Here is a 23,487-nt window from a genome sequence, read left to right as displayed (position 1 = left end):
ATCACCTTTTTAACGTTGTTTCCAGAGGTTTTTTTATATATATTTTTACAATTTACTGGAGTTTTCTTGTATTTGTGGTTACACAAGCTAGTGTTGATGGTTATTACCGCACAACATTTCGTTCAATAGTTCACGATCGGCCTCCCTCTAAACAAATCTGGCTTCCCTGCAAAGCCAGACAGCTGGCAAGATATACCGGATTCATCTGCAGGTCTTATGGATGAGGAGATTCTCTTCTACACGAAGCTCTTTTTCCTGATGTGAATTACATTGATTTAGACTAAATACCTTTTCTGTATTGAGATATGTATCACACACGTGTAAACAGTAATGCTAAATTAACCCCAACATTTTTTTTTTTTGCTAGACTTCTGCTTAATTTCTTTCTAAGATTGTTCTCCAGAAAGTAGTGAATCTGCAATACACACAAAGAGAATGGGGTTTGTATCCAAAACAGAAAACATGGATCAGTTTGCTCGTGATTCACCCATGGAGACAATGCTGGTCATCAACCATTTTGGCAGAAATGTATAATATAGTTAGCAGGAAAGCTAACTTTTGCTTTAACAGCTTAGTTAAAATAGGCAACGTTGCTCATATGTCGGTCAAAAGGCAAAATAAGAAACACCGAATACGCAAATTATTGGTCATGTTGACTGAGGAATGGAAGGGAAAGAGTATATTTGTATTGGCAGGAAGAATTGTGGGTAAAAGTATGAAAGCAAATTTGTTGGTGTTTCATATGAATTCATGTCCTTAATCGTCCTTAAGACTTTTCACCTTTGAAGACGGCCTTAGTGTGTTATGTCATAGAAGAATGAAAGAATATTGTCTTGGCTGTGACCTTTTGTAAAGCTTGATACTGTAAATTCACAAAATGCCTTTAGTTATTATTATTCTTTTTATTTTTTTAATGTTATTATTAGTGAACATGGCATCTAGCTATTAGATTAAGTATCCATCATATAGCAGTATTTTATATGGCTGTGGAATAGTCCTAATTGGGAGGTGTGCTGTTCTTTGATGGAGTTAACAGATTTTTGCTTATTTTTTAGTAGATTGGAATTTCAGCAGTATTGCACAATAGTCAAATGTTGTGCAACACACTTGGGTTTAGAGGCTGGATAATCATTGCTCTAAAATAGACCAATAACATCAGCCTGTTGTGCATTTGTATTGTTGTTATTTACAACATGTTTTCACTTGATTTGTCGCTTGAATTTATAATCAACAGTAATAGTTGATCACTGCTATAACTGCTACTACTACTGCTATTATTATTATTATTATTATTATTATTATTATTATTAGTGTTACTGCTGTTTTGTATTTATAGGAAGCACGCTAAGGTTTTGTTTGTGTGTTAATACTATCCAGTGTTGCAACATTGCTGTGCTCCTCGGTTGTTTGATGTACATAAAACACATGGCTGGCATCCAGTTTTATAGTACTGATGGAGAACTGTAGTCCGCTGAAGCTGAAGGCTGAGGAAAGGAGAAGCAGCCATGAAACAGATGATCTGAGAGAAGGTGCCCTTATGTTTAAACCTGGAAATATGACAGGATGTTCTGCAGTAATTTTTTTATATATTTTTTTTTCCTTACACTTGCGTTTGTAAACTGTGAACGTTAAAAGGAATTTAAATAAAATGGGCACTGCTCCGTGTTAGAAGTTCACTCATTATTGCACCCGTGTCTTTACTAAATACGATTATTTCCAATATTGCTTCCATTCAATTTGGTATATTGTGAATGTGATGGGTCCATGAAAGGTTGCAGGTCACTTGACGAAGCGGATGATTATCATGCGCAAAGTGACATAAGGACACATGCTACCCTGATCCGCGAGCGCTTGCTCATATGGAAGATTTCAGTGCAGAGATTGGGCCTCCATGATCAATTTTTCACACGGCTCTGCTTTTACATGGTGTGATTGAGGTTTTTGTGTCAGGGCTATTTTAAAGTGTTGCCAATTTGAATGCAGGTTCTGTAGTGGGGGGAGACTGCGTTTGGTGGGGTTTAACAGAGGACCGTTTAACGAGTGCATAGGATTTCTCATGTAAACAAACAAAAGAATTCAGTGTAAATGCTCCGTTTGTACGTGCTATTTATAGCTGTTTGCACAGTGCAGCGCGGTGAATGCCAGAGGTAAAGCAGAATCTCTCACAGCACCCGTACATTTTCCTTCTTTCTTTTCCAGCAAACATGGGTAACCTGATGCGCGACTCCAGTGCTCCCCGTATTCAGGACAACAATTTGTGTGCACAGTCAGCAAACAAACAAATGAGGGATTCTGCAGAAGGGATTTAGTGGCGGTGGAATCGCGAGTGCAGTCAGAGGTCACGCTGTTGTAACACAGACGGATTTAGCAATGTGACTGAGGCCCAGGAAGTAGAACTTGTTTATGAGAAGTGGGTTTGTCTAAAGCTCTGCTGAGCAGGAAGGTTCCACCAGCAGTTTCACTTTGAATATGCCTGGTTTTTAAAGAGAGGAGTTCAGTGCGACTTGCTGGCCTGGGCATTTCGTCTTAACTTGAGCAATACTTGGATGAGATAACAAGAAAGTGGCTTTTGGACAGTCCAAAACAAAGATCTATATTGTTGCAGTATAGCGGCTAAAAATGACTTGAAGATTTGAACTAACGATTTGTTTCCTGTAGTACATTCAGTGAGGGTGTAGCACTGGTTTTACACTGTTTCTTACATAATATATTTTGTTTTAGTTTTTAAACAGCTAGTGGAATGTTAAAACAAAGTGCCTTTTTATTGTCGCTCGAATAGCTCCAAGTATTATTTGAAAAAGGACCTAGAATGATTTAGTACATATTGGGATTAAGGGCTCGCACATTTTTGTGTGATTATGTAGTCTTTGCTGTTCCAGTATGGCAAACATCTAGGTTCGTTGTCCAGCTGGCCTCCAGAAACGAAGAGTGGAGATCTTGAATTAAGGCAGGCCTGCCTCTCAGAGGCGTGTGTGGATTAAGGCAGGCCTGCCTCTCAGAGGCTGCCTTTTATCATGTGAGCATAGCATGCTGTGGCTAAGTCTGGGAACTTCCTACCTGCACCAAATGGCAAAGCATCTTTCTGAGCACGTGAGCCCAACAGATTCCTAGTGCACAAAGCTACTTCAGCTCTCCTGGTTTTCTAGGAGGACTAGATTGCTATTTGTGTAGATGTCAACATTCTCACTTTCCTGTTCACGTGTTGAGGCTTAATCAGAGGCCTGTATCACAAGGCTGGATTTCTGAGTTAGCGAGTCTGGGATAAATGTAAGTGAATAAAGTCCATTTCAACTGGGGTACCTTAATCCAACAAGTTATCTAGCTAACCAACAAATCTCACTTCATAAAACAGGCCTCGGGAGTGTTAAGTAGTTTTTTTTCTGTGTCTCAAATTCCAGGGGAAAGTTATGGCAATTTGTAATTATTTCCATTTTCATAATTAAGAAGTAATCATCTTTGTCGTTACTGGAGACTGGAGAGGCGTCGCCGTTGCTAAGAAGCATGCAAGAGAGTGCAGCGCAAAAGATTGTCACCGAAAATAAACAAAAGTTTCATAATGAAAATGCTAAGACTGTCAGACTGAAAGGCAGGATGCAGATCAGATGTTGGGTGCATTCTGAAGGGATATGTACTCTACTCATGTACTACTTACACTGCCTTTGGCCGGGGGAGAGAAACGTCAGCTTATGACCGCAGAGTCTGACACTGTGATGTAAGAGGATATCAGTACTCATGACCACTGAATTATTTATGCTCTGAGCATCAAATTAAAATTGAAAAGAATCTCCCAATGAGCATGACCCCTTTTGGGATGAATAATGCACTCTTTAATTAGAATGATCAAAGTGAAAACAAATAATCATATAGTCTCATCAAACGCAGAAACCTAGGTGTGCCTATCAATGACACAGTAATTTTCCATTGAATTTTATTTTGGTCGCATGGAAAGTTGGGAATTACACAGTCAACAACTTAGCAATTGCATCCAACTGTAGCAAATTCTACAGACAGCGCTCAGCTGTATTTCATAAATGTTTACGGAGGAATGGCCACTAAGTTTGTATATAAATTCATAAGTGTTTTCAGGATGATTGATGTCGCGACTTATCCAAAACAGATGCCACGTACCCAGTACCTGCTCCTTCGATTTTGACACCCTTGAAATTAATGTCAATCAGCAACATGTCAAACAGCGGCTGTTTCCACAAGTACAGAGGTCTTTCAGAAATGCAAGTACGGCTAGGATCTGATGAATGGTGCTCCTGCCCAAGTTGTTCCAGTCTTTATTGCCTTGGGGTGGGGGCTGTGGGGGGGGGGGGGGGGGTCAAATGGGTTGCAGATGTGCATTTGTGTCAGTGAGAGGAGCCCTAGGAAATCCTCTGCAGAATATGAATAGATGAGGAGCCTCCGAAATGAAAGACGTCTTCTTTCTTAAACGGTCTAACAATATTGAAGCGGATTATGATGTTTTCATTTTTTTCTTAGGCTGAGATAATTAGTTTCTGCTTCTGTCAGTCGAGTCAGTGTATGAGAATAACAATCAGAAGAGCTAGAATTCCACCTTAATTTGTAGGATTAATGCAAGGTGATAATACAGTAGAAATCAACAAAATCTGAATTACCTTTGCATTTTACTTTGTTCTGTGGAGATCCCCGTATATATAAAGATTCCATCCATGTCAAGCTATAGGAAGACATATACACTACGGGAAATGGGAATCTTGGGACTGTATTTATGACATCAGTACTTTTTTTGCTGCTAGCTTTGCTGCTTTTTGATGCTTGATTGATGCCGGGGGGTGGGGGGTGGGGGGCAGCCCGTGGTGGTACTGCTACAGCACATTGCTTCTGTGTCTAGTTCAAAATATGTCTCGATCGCATCCAAAGTGCTCAGCTGCCTTGCCTGCCAAGAAAAATGTGCTTTATGAAATGGAAAGTCTGAAGTCATTCAGTGAGTGCCAAAGAGCTTCAACAAAAGCTTTATCCAAGGTACGTCTAGAGCTGAAGTAGAAGTCCACGGCGAGTTCGCAGAGTGAATGGCTGTCGCTCTCGTTGCTGTTTCAGAGGCCTCAGAAGATCTCGTCCACACAGACAGACGCTCGTAGTGAACCCCTGCGGTGTGTTCAGAGGTAGCTGTGAAACGGACACAGCTGAAGGGCTGTCTGTAGAGGAAGTGGCAGGGTGGGTGCGTGGGTAGCAGCGCTCTGGGGACGCGGCACAACAAAATTAGTCAGAGTCTCAGGGTTTGTCAGGTAAATAAGATCCGTTTATTGACAATCAAAGTCTTCACTTGCTTTTCTTGTTGATCAGAGAAAACACGTTTCGTATTTAAATCGTCCTTCAGTTTTTAGCAATGCTCACACAGGCTTTTGTGGACAGGATAGCATATCACCCATGTTTGTTGCACTGTGAATAAAGAAGCGCAGGGCCTCCTACACTGCATGTGGGAAAGCAACACAAGCAGGCCCTCGGTGCGCCGTGTGGGGCTTCGCTTTTGGCTGACTTGACATATTCTGGTGTCCAGGGGCAGAGGAAAGGGGAAGTGAAAAAAGCGTAGCAGTCAGAGAGAAGGGACAACGGGGCAACAGGAAGTGCTTTCTTCCCTTTGGGGCTGCACTCTGAATTTAAAGACGAGATAAAACATCGTTTTGCATCATCCTACAGTAACGAGTTTAAACTGACTGCAAAGTGCAATAAATTTTTCTTTGCAATCAGAATCTAATGCATTGGTGAAACACTGTGCAAATGTCTTAGGCAGACACAGAAAGTGATGTTTAAATGATCTTCTTCTTGGTGTAAAACTCGTATTTTCTGTCTAAGTGTGACGGCTTAGCCATTTCAGAACCTCTAAAACCACAACAGTATTTGCAGCAAGCGTCCAATACACCCATGTATTTTTTGACTGGATCGCTACCCCACTTTGTTTGGCTAATCTATACCCCATTGAGTTACTAACAAATCAAGTTCATTAACAAACAAATAAATTTAACTGCTGAGATGCCCCTGCGGAGAGGTTTGGGCACCAAAATGCAGTTTATCTAGCTCTTCAACAAGATATCAGTTCTTTCTGGAAAACAGGCAAAATTTTTGTTTATTTGTTAACATATATTATAATGTATTTTTTTTTACATTTACTTTGAATGCCTAAAACTTGCACAGTATTGTATGTGTGTGTGTATGTGTATATATATATATATATATATATATATATATATATATGTAGTGAATGAATATTGCACTATATATGTAAATGTATATATAATGTGTATATTGAAGAACTGAAGATGAATTAAACTATGTTATTAATCAATGCAAATATTTAATCTCTTCAATCTTATTCTCGTTATGTGTACATGGTGAAGGCTGCAGCCATTTCACCATGACCTGCACTACTTTGGACCTTGTCCCAAATCGGTTCCATCCAACTGCTCCTATCTGTTTTCCCCCTAGACGGTGGCAGCAGGGCTGTTCTCCATTCACAGATGCACACAGAGCTCCAGGCATTCAACACAGAAACAAAGCATTATGGGAAGCATGTGGGAAGGTCCACAAAGATGCTCAAATCTCCCTGCTAAATAAACTCTCTCTTATTAAAGCTGTAGTTATAATGTTATAATGAAATATTATTCTGGATTGAAGTCTTTTTATTTACTACATCAAGTCATTTTTTTTTGTATATATATATTAATCGGTAAATAAACGTGATTTGTAGCACAGATATTTTCATGAAAAAATGGATTACGATTAAATGAAAAGTTTTAACGACATTACCATGAAAATGCAAAGTCAGCAGGGATGCGAACGAAAAAGTTGCACAATAGACCGCAGGATGCGATATTGACAGCCTAGTGAATAATCTTTAAATCAGCGTATAGCCAGGTCTGCTCAGGGTCGCAGCAGGTCAGGTTCTGCTTCACAGACCTGTCACCTCGTATCGATCCGCCGGCCGTTTGTCAGGCTCTCTCCGGCCTCGTACTTCTGCGGCCCTCGTTTCCTCCATCTGTGCTGATAGCCATCGAGGATTCTCCAGCTATAAAGGGGCAGCCAGTGCCAAGTGACTCCTTGATCAGAATTAAATCTGTGACCGGACCCAGAGTTCCCCCTTCCCCTATCATAAACACCTCAGTCCCCCTCCTCCCACCCCTGCTGCGTTGCCCTCATTCCCCGGCGGGACCCTCCTCTTGGAGGAACAGCCCTGCTAGAGCAAGGAGGCGAGATGCCTGTATACTTAGCTACCTTTTCCCACACCTGAGTCCTCTGCCTCGTTTCAGATGCCAGCAAATGAAAAAGCGATCCTAATCTCCTACTTTGATGGACACGCATTTCATTTCGAAGCTGATTCTGCTTCAGATTTGTATTCCGAATCAGTCAGTTTCACATCAGACCTTATACGGGCAGGTGGTTGCCGAGGCCTGGGATGCTGACGGATCGTATCTGGATTATTTTGGGTCCCTTATTTGTGTTAGCATTTCCGCACCACCCACATGCTCTGCTCAGGGTCGACAGCATTTAACGTTTTCATCATTATCATAGCTGTGTTGCTTCCTGTAAAGAAAAATTCACCTGCAGTTTATCTGTAGATTCATCAAAATCTGTAGGTATCCCAAAATATTTATAGGTTAAAAAAAAATAAAAATTCAAGGGACTTCAAAGCAAACTGCATTTTCATTAGTACATCAGTACTGCAAAATCAATTAATTTGCTTTCGCTTTGTAATGTGCAATCTACGTGTATTAGATAAGTGCTAAGTTGTCAAACAATGCTGTTATGGAGATATTATCTAGGAAGTAAGTTCTAGCAGTACAATTTTTACACCTTCTTGAATTCCCACACCGATCATAAACCGCAGTAAACAAAGGACTCTGTTCTTTCAGTCTTGCTGTCAGTCCTGCTGTTTTGTCAGTCTTCTTGTCAGTTCTGCAGCTCCTCTGTTGTCTTTTCTCAGTCCTGCTGTTCTGTTCTGTCAGTCCTGCTGTCAGTCTTAATGTCAGTTGTACCGCCCTGTCAGTCCTGCTGTTCTGCTCTGCTCTGTTCTGTTGTCAGTGCAGCTGTTTCATTCTATCCGTCCTGCCTTTTCTTCAGTCCCGTTACCAATCCCGTTGTTCTCTTTTGTTCCGCCCGTCACACTAATATGAGTTTCGCTGTCCTGACACTGCTGTGTTTCTACGTTCTTGGGAACAGTCACAACCAGCGTTCTTGGCCTATGGCCTAGGCTACAGACATGGCCCTGTGTCTGATCTTTGGGTGGTTATGTGTTTGCGTTAGCAGAGAAAGCTACTTCTTTCTCTCCTGACCAATCCTAGGCTGGTCAAAAGCGCCACTCTCCGTTGTCATGGTTACTAAGATCTTGGCCAACAAAGTTGCGAGGCAGCGGTCACTAGCCATCAGTGAAATCGCAGGACTGTTAGCGACAGTTTAGCATGGCATAGATATCCATCCATACGCTTAATTGTGCTGTATTTAACGCACCCTTTTTTCTGCTTCTTCACTGTTTCTGCTGTGTTATATTTTAATGGATAATGAAATGCTAAATCAATATTAAACCCTTGACTGAAAAATAATGTTAAAATGATTACTGCCATGTGTTTTTATCGGGCAAAAACAAAGAGCCACTACAGTCCAAAGACATGAAGTTTGGTGAATTAGCATCAATAAATTGTCCTTAGCTTGTGATTATCTGTGTAAGTGTGTGCGTGTGTCTACCCTGTGGTGACATTACGTCAGCAAATCTCCATGTCCCTGTACTGGACAATTGGTTGGATGATGGATGGATGGATTAATGGATGGTTGGATGGTTGCTAAGGTTAGCGTTAGCTTTGTGAAGAGCTGCTGTAATAAACTGCAATAAATTCATTACTAAGTTAACAATGTCATCTAAGAAAGTAGGTTATGACAGAATATGGAGAGCAGAGAGGTTAACGTCTCTCCCTGTGTAAAGTTTATAAATAATTTATAAATTAATTATTCAGGAAACACTGTTCGAAGATTTCATTAAGCAAAATGTGGCATAATTCGCTTGACAGGCCCTAAGTCATGCTTCACAATGCTGTCAGAGAAGACTTGATCTTACAAATAAGGAAATGATTCTGGCAAATGTCAGATTTATTTTCCTCATCAATACATTTCCTGAGCATTCTGTGATCTCTAGAGACCTTTTAAGGGTGGGCTGGTGCAAACATCTCAGATAGCAACCTGATCTGGATATTTTGGCCCCCTATGTATGATATTTTGGCCCCCTGTGTAAACTCTACAGCTTTGTCCCTCATTTTACATGCTGTCACTGTGCACCAGTCTGCGTTTTACCCTTTCTTCAATAGCAAGGATTTTTTTCTCAATTTCTCAAGAAGGAAACATCCATCTGTGACTTTGTCTGGATTATACCTAAAGCACTTTGTTGTTGTATTAATTTTGAGTTGTACATTAATCATCGTTACATTGATGAACAGGGTCTTGCAGGGTAGTCTTTATTCTGTTATTCAAATTTTAATTAGCGGATTTTCCTGTACATAAGATTATATTTTATCCCATAAAACCAATGGACATTTGTTCCATTAATCAGTTACCTGTCTCTCATAAAAAAAGGTGTGGCCATTTGTTAAGGATACAATAAATAAATAAATAAATAGATAAATAAAAATCATAAAATCAGATAAATTGCATGCAATGGGGGTTGTTGCGAGAACCAGTAGATTAAAAGGCAGGGCCTCCTATCTCATTTATGTTTTGCTGCATAAACTGTAAGTGGTTTATAATTCATGGCACATATATTATTAGCCTCTGTTGCAATTCATTTGTATATTGAGAATCTGCGAGATAGAGTCAGCCAAGTGTCGGCTGAATCAGGAGGTGATCACTGCTGCCGAATTGGATATGCTATCAACACTTCATATCATCACCGTAACTGCTCAGAGTTACTTGACATCTGTCACAGTATTGGGGGACCGAGTGCAGCCTGCTTGCTGTTTGCCGCTTCCCTCTGCTGCGCGGAATGAGTCCTGCTGTAGTTTTGAGGAAAACCAGGACACCCCACTGACCTACTACAGACCGGAAATTAATGCGACACCCCCACATAACAATTCCAGCAGAGAACACATTAGCTGAGTTAGCGTGTGGAAGCCTTGGCATGTTATGCGTGCAAGAAAGTCTTTAAAAATACTAAGTTCTTAGATAGCCACATTATATGACCTAATTTCAGATGTGTTTTGCGAAAATTATTTGTTGTGCTGGGCTTTTCTCAACTGCACGATACCCTGGAGACTGTCTCCTGGACTAGCTGACCAATGTGAAGCGTAAGAAAGCATCTTACAATATATCTGACTCGCTTGCATTGCTTCATGAGCTGATGCTGAAATAGCGGATGCTTGGTTTACTTTAGCACAACTCCAGCCGAAGGATGCTTTGCTGGTTTTTTCTCAAATGGATTCTCTATAAAAGTGTGGCTGACTACCATCAGGCATGAAAGTCATTGTCTTCCAGTACCATGCAGGGGATCTGTATGATGGATCTGTATATGCATCTCATCCTCATATTTTATGCACCAGAAAAGCAACCTGAATGCAGCCATTCCATTCAACATTGATTATTCTGATCGTGCACCTCAGGTCTCTCCAAATGGGACTGCAGAATGGGCATCGCTAATTTGTAAATTCTGAGGCAAGGAAATGTAAACATTTTTTTTTTACTTTTTCCATCTTGAGTTATGAGACCTAAAATAGAGTCCCAGTGAGATATATGAGGTACATGTCAAAATATCTTTCATCAGGTTTAAATCCCGTCTACTGTTAAGGCTGGAGGTATTTAGGAGGTAGGAAACTGAAGAGGAGCAGAAGCTGACTTGCTGACCAGCCTGAGAGAGACATATCCTCCGCTCGAGATATTTGCCATGCTCCCAAACCAATAACAGCCAGCAATCAGATTCTGACAGTTCGTTAAACCTGCTGCGAGTCCTTCTTTGTGCTGCACTAAAAGTACTTTGCCTCACACTCTCTCCTTCTCTCTCCTAGTCTCCCTCTCACATCAGCTGCAAGGCCATCGAGGGTCATCCCCCACTGTCCATACGCAAAGCAGTGCAAGGATCGTTTTTACACAAAAATAAATCGGAAGGCGAAAAAACATCTCTTACACATACTATGTGTAACAGAGTGAACACAAGCGTTTGTCATTCCTAGATGTCAGGGGAGGCTGAACTGAGAATGAACGCCAAGCTTCCCCCCCCCCCGTCCTACCCCCCACCCCCCCCCCCCCCCCCCCGTCCTACCCCAACACACATGCAGCCAAGTCCGAAAACAAAGCCAACATCTCCTATAGATTTGCTATGAAATCAGCATGCATAGGCAAAGAAATGTAGGGCCTAAATATTTCTTTATCTAAGTATATGTGTCACAGGATTGTACATACTGGATGCGATTTATTTCTAAGAAATTAATGTTCATTATTTTCCGGTGAATGTTTCTTATCCCGAATAAAAATCGACAGCTGAATTTATCATATTACTATGCCAAGATATTAGTGTTGTATTTGTAATATCTGTGTATTTTTACTTGACTTCATTGAGTAAAATACATCATAGTTTGCTTGACTAGTCGTTAGTTCCAAAAAAGGCCTGGTTTACAAATAAAATCTTTCTAGGCGCTTACTAAGTGAACAATGCACATTTGTAGCAGTTGTTAGACTTAACGTTACCTGTTATGTGTCGATCTCTTCTGTACATTGTCTCTAAGATCTGACAGGTGAATCACCAGAAGTTTTACACGGTGACAATGCAAAGCAGTGACGGCACCTCGCAGTCAACGTCACCAGTGCCTTTCGGTTTTTGCTTTGAGGCCAGAGGACATGTCATACTCTAAAGACGCACCCCAGTTGCCCCTCTTTGCTCCCGTTCTAGGTCATGCTGTGTAATTCTCACTGTGCGAGGTGGGCTTTTCACACTACTCTGTCCTTCCATTGCAGGCTCCATTAAGAACAGGATGCTAATGCTTGACGGAATGCCTACTGTCAGAGTCAAAGCAGAACCCCTGGAGTCTGAACAAGGGGTAAGCGAGCTGTTGTTTTTCTGACTCTTCCCTCCCGTCATAGCAGCGCACAGTCGTAATTACTCCCAGGCCTGGCCGGCATGCATACCAGTCGTGACGAAGCTCACTGCCGCAGCTGGACCAGGAATGCGTGCATGGATCTCCCACAAACTCCCACCCCCCCATTAGCCCGAGCTAGCGAGGCTCCAGAGGCCGAGGGGGCCATCTCTTCGCCATTAGAGCGGCGATGTCGTGGAAGTGGAGTGGCGTGCTGCACGGCCTTCATCCTGAAATACTTTTCAGTCTACTGCTGTCATACGGCCGTTAAACGTGACCCGTTTTGGCGTAGATTTGCGAAGGGTCCAAGCAAGCATGTCAAAACAACAAGTGTCCACACGAATCAGTACCGGCCCGTTTGGTGGTTTGGGGATTATTTAGCATCCCAGTATATATAAAATGTAGGTGTGTGGTTTTATTAAGCTCCATGTTGGCTGTCCAGTTGTCCTCCCTGCATTTCACAGCGTACTGTGTAATACTTTGGCGTGAACGTCGAGGCGAAGGAAACGCATCTCCTATGAATCTGGTCTCATTTTTTTTTTCTTCAAGGGAACAGACGGGCTAAGGCGGAGAATTTGTGTTTTTTCTTCAAATGTTGTGGCTGAACCTCTCGAGTCTTTATAACCATTGGAAAAAGTGACACTATTCAAACAGAATCTTAGCATTTAAAGTGCAAAAAATTTCAAATCAGAGCAGATCGTTTTTTTGTTGTTTTTTGTTTTTTTCCTTGGCCCTTAACCTGGTATTTTGAGAAAATTAACCAGCTGTACATTTTGGACCATTATTAAAATCAAGCGTGCTGAAACCGTTACCAGGCAACACCAGCTTCGCCTTGATGATACAGCTGTGGAATACACTTCCTCTTCTTTTGTCCATTATAATTTGTGGTAATGGTGCATTTCTGACAAACGGTCTGATACTTAGTGATAATTCAATCCAGAATCTCTGCTATTTATACCATTCAGACATTGATGCTTGTCTGTTGATGGAAATGCCTGGACCTTATAGGTTATCGTCTCTGTACATTCGTCGCTGGTGTAATTGTGTGAGAGTTAGCCAAAGCTGGTGAAGCTTAACGAGCGTTTCAGCGGCCAGTCGCCCTGCTACTTGTGGGCCTCGGTTTTTCGTTGTTCTGTATATAAGTGTTTGCACTGCAGCTGAGGTCTCGCAACTTCCCATTGCGCTTGTACTCCCAGCTATGAGCAGCGTCAATGAATGTACTAATGAGTGTTGGTAAGTAAGTAAATAAACTTAAAAGATCCAGTTAACGCTGGGAGTAATGTGTGGCTGAGTGAGTTAAGCCTCTGTGCTTGTGAGCTGAAGGTCGCTGGTTTGAGCCTGACCCCGGCAGAATAGCATCGTGTCCGTGAGCCCTTAGGCAGGACCCTTAACCCCCAGTTCCAGGGGAGCCGCTGCAGGTGGCTGCCCTTCGCTGCCAAGCTAGCTCTCACATCTCTGTGTGTCTGGGAGAGCAAGACGGGGTATGCAGAAGGAGAATTTCCCCGTAGAGATCAATCAAGTGTTAGTGTTATTAATAATAATAATAATAATAATAATAATAATAGTAATAATAATAATAATAATATTATTACAAGTAACTGAAAGTTAAATGGAGGAAGCCTGCTGTTATCCATGGGATAGATATCGAACAAAAATTATACTTGTTAATATCCAGTAGGATAAACTGTCACGCAGAACCAAAATGTAAAGAAAAAATTAATGTACTGAATGTACATTGACCTGCAGAGTGTTTTTTTTTTCATGCTGGCTTTTATTAAACAGATGTAGGCCAGTCATGTCGTTAGGCAGCAGGATGTGTGCAAACTACAGAAGGTCTGTTTGAAGTGCATCGGGCTCATTAAAGCACGTTTCGGCCGGCCGGCCCGACAGCACGGGTGAAGTCACATGGTCCTCTTGGTGGGGGGGGGGGGGGATGCCTCAGCCAGGACCATTTGTTGAGACAGAAGTAGTTAGTGTAAGAGAGAAAGTGAAGGTGAAGGGGGAGAGTGAGAGGATGGGTGGGTGGGGTTTGAAAGTTTTTTTTTGTTGTTGTTTTTCTTCCATTTGTCTTGATATGAGTCGAGTGAAACTTCAGCTGCTACGCAGAAGTGACATTTAGGCTTAATGCCACGGAATATTATTTAAGAAATTGTCAGTAATAGGAGAATGTGCCACAATCTGTATACCTCCTGCGGGTGGCATGTTCCAGTTGTGTGAAGATTATGTTTGTCATACTTATGCCACTGTAATACTGGATAAGACGTCAGACATTAAACACAAGGAACAGGACAATGAAAACCCCCCCCCCCCCCCCCCCACACACACATATACCACAGTACATCGCTGTCAAATACGAGTAGCGCATGGCTTTGCATTCAGCAAATGACCACACACTGCTCTAAAATATTCCAAGACGTTGCATGCTCTGTGGATAGTCTGCGAAACACTTAAAAGAAAGCACCATATTTGTGCAAAGTTTCCTACGTAATACCTGTTATGAAAAACTAAATAACGTTTAACCTACTATTGGCCTATTTTATCAACCATCAGCATCAGTGGCATTTTCCATTCAGTCTGCCATTTGGCCTCCTATTGATTGGTTACAATTTAGGGCCCACATATATGTACAGTTTAAGAGTGTCAAATTAGCAGAGTCTCCTTCGGACTTATCGCTGCACTTAGCAAACTGAGCGCTTCTCTTTTCTTTTTTTTGCCAGGATTGAGCGATGATGCTTCTTGTTACTCCTCTAGCTGTGAATGAGCACCTTTCATGCCACGCTAACTTATATTATCTAAAAAATCTGTAGCTAACATGTTATGTGACATGGCAGCAAGGTTCTTCTGAATATTGTTGCTTGTGTTAAAGGTATGCTTTTGTAAACATTTTGCCTGAAAAATATGGAGATTGTAGCCTTCTTTGCTAATGTCTCAGAATCGCGACAGACGCCAAGATGCAATGTAAAAAAAACTCTCTTTCTCCTTGCCTCTCTCGTTCTCTCTCCTGCTTTCACTCTCTCTCGCTCGCTCTTTAGAGCTGATTAGTGCTACAGCTTATGCAAATGAGATCTGAGTGTGGAAGCGGCGTCCACAGTACGCGAGAAAGCGCAGACGCAAAAAACAGGTTGATGCAGTCACGTATGCAGTCCTTCACATTAGTGGATCTTTTGCGTTGGTGACATGTTGACACACTGTTGGTGTTATGTGTTTTCTGTTCTGGCTGGTCCTGCCATGATTGCGATGCTCAGGGCTCTATGGCACAACTATTCATGTTAGAATGATTGCCTGTCAGCTTTTCACTTTATCTATATCCCTCTTCCAAGCAACACAGTTTTCAATATTTCCCAGTAAGAGCGATATATAAAAATCTCAAAAATAACCGAATTTCAATTACTTTACCTTCCTTTCTGCATGTCAGTAGTATAGCTTGCGTCATATTCAGTGGTACAACTATGGATTGTTAGAAGTGTCAGAGTGCCGGAATCAATAGCCAAATTCAGTGTCGTCTAATGGAAATAGGGTTGATTCTATACAGTGGCTTTCAGTGGTAAAGATCTTTCCCTCTCACCTCCCTCTCCTCGGTCTTCCGAATCATGACAGAGCCACTGCACGTCCATTCAGAGCCGGCGAGCACCCGTCAGCCTCGTCCATGGCGAGCGCTCAAGTGCCGCAGCTGCTCCTTACAGCACAATGACAGCGGCGTAATGAACAGATAGCGATGGTTGAAGAACAAAAGCGGTGACGGCAAGATTGCAGTGATGCAACAAGACATGCGACTTGGACCGGATCCCACAACCTAAGGCTACCGCTTTTGTCTTGGGGGATGGCTGCGTAGAGTGCATTTATTCTATATATACAGCGGTTGGCAGAGTGAGAAGACAAACAAGAATTTAATCTCCGAGGGTGCAAATGGAATGCCAGCACTGGCCTCTTGGGTTCAACAAAGTCTTAAATAAATCACGTATAGATTTGTTAACATGTATTAAAAAAAAAAAAAATAAAATTGGCGGGTTAAATCAAAGAAAACTCAGGTGCTCCTGAGCAAAATCTCAGTGGAAACCCTTGAACTTCTACCGCAGTTTGGCACAGTGACACCATTTGGGCCAAGCTTGCAGAGTGCTATAATTAAGAATGATTCTTCTAAAATGAAATGCCTCACGCCGGCTTTTGTTAACGAGTGCCATTATGAGGAATAGACCCCCAGGGTGAAGCAAAATGGTAACTGAAGAATGTACATTCTCTTCATGTTCTATCCTCAAATAGCATGCACGCATAGCGAGAGGCCTACATTTATATGTTCTTGATATGCTAAGAGAGTGAGTCTTCGCTTTGTATTTGCATTTGCTGTCAGTTCCAGGGCACAGGAAAGACCAAAAACCACAACGTTTTCACAAATGTGGCAAAAAAAAGAGCATAAGAAAGAGAACCAGTTCATGCCTTGGTCTGTTGGTTGAGACCGAGGATCATTAATAATACAGTGGTACACAGAAACATCTATACAAGGATTCTGTTGGTCTTCTGGTATGAAAAGCCGGGTTCTTCCTGCCTGCTGGTGATAACGGCGGTGTAGCCACCGAAACGAAACATTTGTATAATTTATAAATTGCGTAGTGTGTTGTGTTGACCAGCTCGTCGGGTCTTGTGGACTCCAGTTAGATCTGTGGGAATATTCGTGGCCGTGGTTTTGATTTGGCTGAGAGCCAGGAGCAAAAACAATGAGGAATGTACCTGTAAGAATTTTTTATTTTTTTTTGTCATCTTTCTACAGAAATCTATGCGAAGTGAATGATGAGCAGCGAGACATTTAAGGCGGTTTAATGGCGAAGCCTCATAGCAAAGGTGTAGGATAGATCAACGTGTTTTTCCATGATAACAATTGTGGGTGTGGATGGCTTGATGTTGTTGGGTTTTTTTTAAGTGATTTTTATGCTGGATAAAATCAGTTGTTATAGCTTATTTTGGCTTGGGAAGTCTGGTTAGAAGGATGGACGGCATTGCAAACAAAGAGAGTTGTCTACCCTGGGCTACAATGGAAGCCCATGGAAGCAGGTCAATGTCTTAGAAAGGATCGCAAAGGTTGGGGTTCAGATCCTATCCCCTTCTGTGTAACTGTGGCATTTGCATGTTCTCCCCGTGTCTGCCTGGGTCTGCGCCCAAAAAGTTGACAACGGTGGTTTGGAGTGCAATGGACTGACAGGCTGTTTATGATAACCCCATCCTTAATGGATAAGTGATTATGGACAATGGGTGACCGGGTGTGTTCCATGTTGAAATGTTATTTTTGAGATCTGTCTCTAGTTATTAATGAAACACAGCTTTCTGCAGTGATAAACATCTACGTTGGGCTTGCAGTTCAGTGATCGTGAGCAAATGTAGCTGAAGATTCAAGTGTTTCCTTAGACTGCTTTGGGATGCAGCTAAATGCCTACCTCTGTGTCTATAGCGGTGGGCTTGGTGCAGTGTGTATGTGATCAATAGTATACTGTGAGATTATTCCGTCTTTTTATATATAATCAATTGCAGTGGTTCCTTCACAACTATTTGTGACTTTAATAACTGATAGATTATCTGACCAGCTTCCAGCAACCTGCCCAGTACATCCCATGGTGGGCCTGGAGAGCTCAGATGGGATGTACGAAGATTCACAAACCACTGGCAATTTCGAGAAGCCGGCTTTTGTCGAGGAGTCCCACAAAAGACAGATCACTGCACACACACAGAGTGGGGGAATGGCATCCCCCAATGTGTCCCTCTCTCTACCTCCCTACGTGTAGGTTTGGTAGAGGAATATCACAGATGAATGTTCAGGAGGTGGGCTGTGCTCAAGCTGGTTTAAACGATGGAGTGATTTTTAATAGGAGCAGAACCTCCTGTTAAAAAGCTATTGTTGTTTATAACAACCAATTCATTCAAGTTATTCATAAAATATATCAGTATATCTGGATTAGAGGCAGAACTGACATTTCGCTAAACAATTATGAGTGCAGAATAACTGAGAACTAAAAAATGTCAAATTAACAGCCAGGCACTTGGAAGGAGGTTGATGAACATTTGTACAACTTGGTCTGTGTATTTCTCTTGTGTTTCCAAACTTTTAATTGTGGTGTTATAGTCATATATTTTGAAAGCCTTCTCTGGCTTCCTTTTAAAAGCAAAACAATTTATTTTCATTTATTTCGTTTCAGTCTAGTTTATCCATTAGAGCATGATGCTACTATGATGCTGTAGTTAATTAGAAGTGAAAACCAGGATGAAAGGTAACTAATGGTAATAATATTGCAAACAAACAAAGAATGCATATGAAACCGATTGGCTAATATTTATCTTTGTGCTGTTTACTTGAATTTTGTTTTAAAATTAATCTGTATGATTTATAGATTTTTTTGTGGCCATTTACAATATTTACATTTTTACCGATGTGGTTTACATCAGTCGTTACAAAGTAGTGGCATTTATTGCTGGCGTAGTGCCAGTTCCTGTTTTTTAAATAAAATCTTCTTATCATTCGTTTATGCCCTTTATATGTTATACAGATATGCTGGTTGATTGAAAAATATACCCAGTTGTGTGGAAATGGAGGCAAAGGGAGGCAACTGAATACAACTGCAATTTTACAGTTTGTGCAGCAGAATGGCGGCCAGTGTGAATAAGGCAAAATGTTCATGGGTGCAAAAACGGCACAAAAGGGGTGTCATAGCACTTAAGATGCAGTTGGGGAGTAACCATGTATGGAACCACATAAGGGTTACATTATGTCACTTCCAGGGAAAGTAAGATAAGCTGAACCAGATAAATGTTATTTTCTTTAGCGACATTCTGCATTTCTTCCCTTAGTTACTGTATGCAGAAACATTTAAATGGCTTGAATTGATCATTCTTTAGAATGCTCAATGGAAAATCCTAGAGATCCAATACAGGGTTCAGAGACAAATCCATCACCCCCTCCCCCTGCACCCTTAAAAAAATGTGTATTCTTCATTGAGTTTGTGAAATGGCTACAGTCAACTGACCTGCATAGAATTAAGGTGCATTGTGTAAAGTGGTGAGATGGAGATATGGTGGAGATACAATTTTCACAGCATGAGGGTCATGAAGAGGAAATACTGAGTTTTGTGTTTGTGGAAAGAAACATATTTTCTGCCGCTTTATTGTCATATAAAGCTTGGAGAGTCGCTTCTTCTGCTTGATGACATTTGAAGGCAAACTTCAGGAGATGCATCAGATAAGAAACCAGTCCAGAAAATGTCAGCCTGTTGACAATGCCGGCAAAATGTATCCATTTGCTAGTGTTATGTATTTATTTCACTAATTGAGTTCATCAGCCAAGCTGAAATTTTTATCTCTGCCAATCCCCAGTCCTTATACCAGACACTCAAAAATATTATCATTTATATTTAACACATTACCAAATAGAATTACCATTGGATTGAAAGATTTGAACTGCCAGGAAAAATCTGGATTTAAAATCAAGGCCATTTTCTTAAAACCTTCTCCACAGCCAGAATTACAGGCACAGAAAGAAATGCTGGTTTTAAAACAAAATAACGTCACTTTACCACAAGAACATCTGTTGCTGAAATACAAGAACTTTTTCATCAATTTAATGAGCTCTTGTCCACAGGCAAGGATCATTCCTTGATGACTCAAAACTGTAATTTCTATCTCTTAGTCAACAAATACTTACATGTTAGTTTTATCTTGGTGGTGTACACTGTATTACATTATAGCTGACCTACATTGTAACGTTGTTACTGTTTGTTGACGCTGGAACATAGAATTCAATGAAATTAGGGCTATAATTCAGAATTTTTGTTTTGAAAAAGACAATGTTTTAAAGTTTATGCTCAATCCACATTATTGCCACTTGAGTTATCCAGGCAAATCACAGATATTTTTTTTTTTTTACGATGGGAATATTGCGGCGTTGACTGTATTCCTGAGAAGTCCACAATTAAAGTGATGTAAGTAAAGTGATATTTAGATGCGATGATGTTGCAAAAGAAAACATTTGTAGAAGAGCTTCACATGAACAAGAAATTAGGGCCATATGAGATATTTCCAGAATCATAGAGGTGATCGACTAGAGATGTGAATGGAGCCAGCAGTGATGTGTCGGTGTGTGTAATGAAAACCAGAGCGTAGATGCCCTGTGTTAAGTTCCTCTCCTGCCAGTATCCCAGTACAAGAACAAATAGCTTTCAACAATTAGCCACTGTGTAGCGATACTGTTTAATACTTGGACTGCTTAGAGATTATGAGATGCGTCGTTGGTCCATTGAAAATCATTATTCTCTTTGGACACATTTGGACCTCAGCTCACCATGAATGATGTGGTGTAGAACCTGGTGTTAACATTCCTATAGCAAACCGGTGAGGTAAGTGGAAAATCTCGACCATGTCCTGCGTTGGCCTGTGGCACACGGAGGAAATATGTGTTTTGAGAAACTATGTGGTCCAGTGATTTTGTCTGAGTGGGCTTGTCGTTCTTCTTCCGACTGCCAAATTCTTCATGATAAGTAGTATGCATAATAGGAGAGTAACCTATACAACAGGAAAGACATTCTAGGAGTGCAGTAATGTTATTGGCAGCAACGCTGGTCGAGTTAGTTTCCGTTAAAATGACAAAAATAGGAGAAAATAGATGCTCTGTTTTATTTTTGACAATTTCCTCAATATTCCATTCATGTTGAAATAAAAATTGCGTAATAGGTGGCCGAGTGCTTCAGTAGTTGTTTCACACCTCCAAGGCCGTAGCCTGCATTTCCACCCCTATTTTTTGCGTGTGCACTTCGCATGTTCCCTGGGTGCTTGTGTGAGTTCGCTCCTGGGACTCCTGTTTGGAGCCAGGGCCCAAAGACACACGCGTATGTGGTGTCTTCAGAAGCTCGTCTCTGTGAGCGTATCAGCCGGTGTGTAGTACATATTTATATCAGTCTGTGTATGGATGCCGGTGTTTCGCTCTCCTGGTGTCACTGTCACCGGCTGCGCTGGAAGGTCTTTTGAAAAATCTACCTTTCATGTCTCTTTCTCCCATCCGCAGTCGCCCAAAGTGCACAGCTACCCTGGCATGGAAGCGGTGCCCCTCCTCCTGAGCAAAGTCAAAGCCGAGCCGCCGGAGGACTTCCTCTCCTCTGATCAGTTCCAGACGCAGACGGAGCCCGTGGACTTGTCCATAAACAAAGCCAGGACCTCTCCCCACTCGGGCCCGCTGTCGTCGCAGTCGTCGCCCGTGACCTCCGCTCTCTCGCCGTGCCGCTCCTCGTCGTCCGCGTCCTCGTCCCCCACGGTCATCACCTCCGTGTCCTCGGCCTCCTCGACGGGTGTGCCGACCATGCTGGCGCAGGGGCCCCTGGCGGCCCCGCCTCCCTCCGGAGTCAGGGGCCAGCCGTTTTTGCACATCATCCACCCGGTCCCGCCTTCCAGTCCCATTAACCTTCAGTCCAACAAGCTGCCCAGCCATGTCCACCGCATCCCCGTGGTGGTGCCCCTAATGTACACCGCCGTGCGTTCACCGGGGAACCTGAACTCCACCATCATGCTACCTCTGCTGGACGAGGCAAGGAATCAGGGCAAAGGTAAGAAACATTCTCCGTTCCCATATAATTCGCTGTTTTCAGATTTATGCAATGTTCTTTATTTTTTTTTTTTTACTTTGCTAGTTTTTTTTTCCCCAGAATGTGACTTACTAACTATGAGTTGTTACTCGAACGCACGGTCATTTATTGAAAGTTCCATTATGAATGACCAAATTTCCACGTGGAATCTGAGCGTACATCCTTCGGCAATGCCCGGATTTGCTATTGACTGGCTGGCATGTTGGAGACACAAAGGAGAAATTTGGTAGCTGGTCGCAATTACAGTGGCTGACTAAGAGCAGCATGTCCTGAGGGCTGCTGAGGGGAGAGGAATGATGTCACAGAATCCAGCAGTACAGCTGCTATTCTCAGCCTTTTAAAGGTACCACTCCAAGATGTTAGTTTAATACCCCCTTCTATTACAAGAAGATTTTGGTCTTTTCGCTTTTCGTGTTCATGCTGCGTCTTTTGTCTCCTCACCCAAGAATAGAGAAACTGCAAAAAGAAATGTTTTTGTGTACAGTGTAGAGATAACGGAGGGAACGTCCAAAGGCAGAAGTGTCATACTGGTTCAGAGAGAAGATATTTAAAAGATAAAGGGACCTTGTGAAGTAAAGCTTTTCTCTTCTTTTTGCCCCAAAATCCAGGTAATTCAGGCCAGTTGGGCTGTTCTATTACTTTAATCAGAACCACGCATCTTGTGTTACTCCTGACTCACTGCTAAGGCTTGAGGCTTCAGACCTAGCTTGCTCCTCTCATGATGTGTTCCTCTGGAGCCACTTTCCTAGAGGGTGCGGCTCTGCACCCGTTTCTCGAAAGCTCCGTAAGAGCCATGGGTGTTGCTATCAAATCTTGCTGAGGCTGAAGCAGAACACTAGGGAGCTGTCTGTTGTGTAATTGTTGTTTATCTGGGATTTCCGTGCCCTCCCCACTCTGGTAGGCCAGAATCCTTTGAGAGAGGCTTTTAAACGCTGTTCACCCACCACAGAATCAGGCAGAACAGAGATTCGGCTTATGTAATAGGGTGGGGATGATATTAAATATGGGTGGTGCCGTAACTACTTAGGTACACAGAAACAGCCATCCCACCCTGACTCTGTAACAACATAGTGGGAAAAGGGTGTTTTGCACTGGCTAGAAGTTGATATTGGAACAGAATATTTAATGTATACCGCAGGTTTACTGCAGGGAACTTTCTCTCAGACATCGCCCCCCAGTAAATTTCTTAATTCAGTATATGTTTTGTTGCTTTGTTTATGCTTGTTAGTTTCCAACGATTACATTTTCCCAGAATTAATGGTATTGTACTTGCAGTCAATTAATGTATTTTGAATCGTATTTGTCCAAAAACAGAATATATTTTGCTTATGTGTACTGCTGACCAAAATTTTGAAGTGTGCCGATACCTGGTGTAAGGGTTACATTACATGCTTTTTGTTTGGAGAAAGAATTGTTTGTGGATATGATGCACACTGACAAATCCTTGGATATGTATTTGAAAAGTTGCTGTGTATTTTAAGGGCCAAATTTCAGAGAATAATTGTCATTATGAGGCAAGAGTTCTTAATTGTGGGGGGTAGCCATATTTCAGTACCCCCCAGGGTTTCCCAGGGTTTCCTCTACACTCTGTCTGTGCTCCAAAGGTACAGACTGGCCATCTTCCTCCAGAAGCCTTACACCCCTCTCATCAGCTCAATGTCTGGATGGTTACCATGGAAACAAACCTAGATTTGAAACAACAGGAACAGGATACAATGAGACTCACATATCCTTTTTAATTTTTAAGCATGCCTTTTATTCTTTCTCTAAACATTAACTTGTACGTGAAAAAAATGCAACTATATTAA

The 23,487-nt window shown here is 41.8% G+C and overlaps 1 protein-coding gene across 1 annotated transcript in view; it reads left to right on the top strand.

The window, feature by feature from the left end:
* Window positions 1–23,487, top strand: part of LOC125748204 (Krueppel-like factor 12) — a 45,086-nt gene that overhangs the window by 5,300 nt on the left and 16,299 nt on the right. The window contains exons 2-3 of the mRNA XM_049024134.1: window positions 11,950–12,032; window positions 21,106–21,640. Coding sequence (XP_048880091.1) covers window positions 11,967–12,032; window positions 21,106–21,640 — 601 coding nt within the window. The 5' untranslated portion in view covers window positions 11,950–11,966. The remainder of the gene's footprint in view (window positions 1–11,949; window positions 12,033–21,105; window positions 21,641–23,487) is intronic.

Source organism: Brienomyrus brachyistius, chromosome 1 (assembly GCF_023856365.1).
Source record: "Brienomyrus brachyistius isolate T26 chromosome 1, BBRACH_0.4, whole genome shotgun sequence".
Taxonomy (NCBI): Eukaryota; Metazoa; Chordata; class Actinopteri; order Osteoglossiformes; family Mormyridae; genus Brienomyrus; species Brienomyrus brachyistius.
The sequence above is the reverse complement of the archived record's forward strand: the minus strand, read 5'-3'. Positions and strand labels throughout refer to the sequence as shown.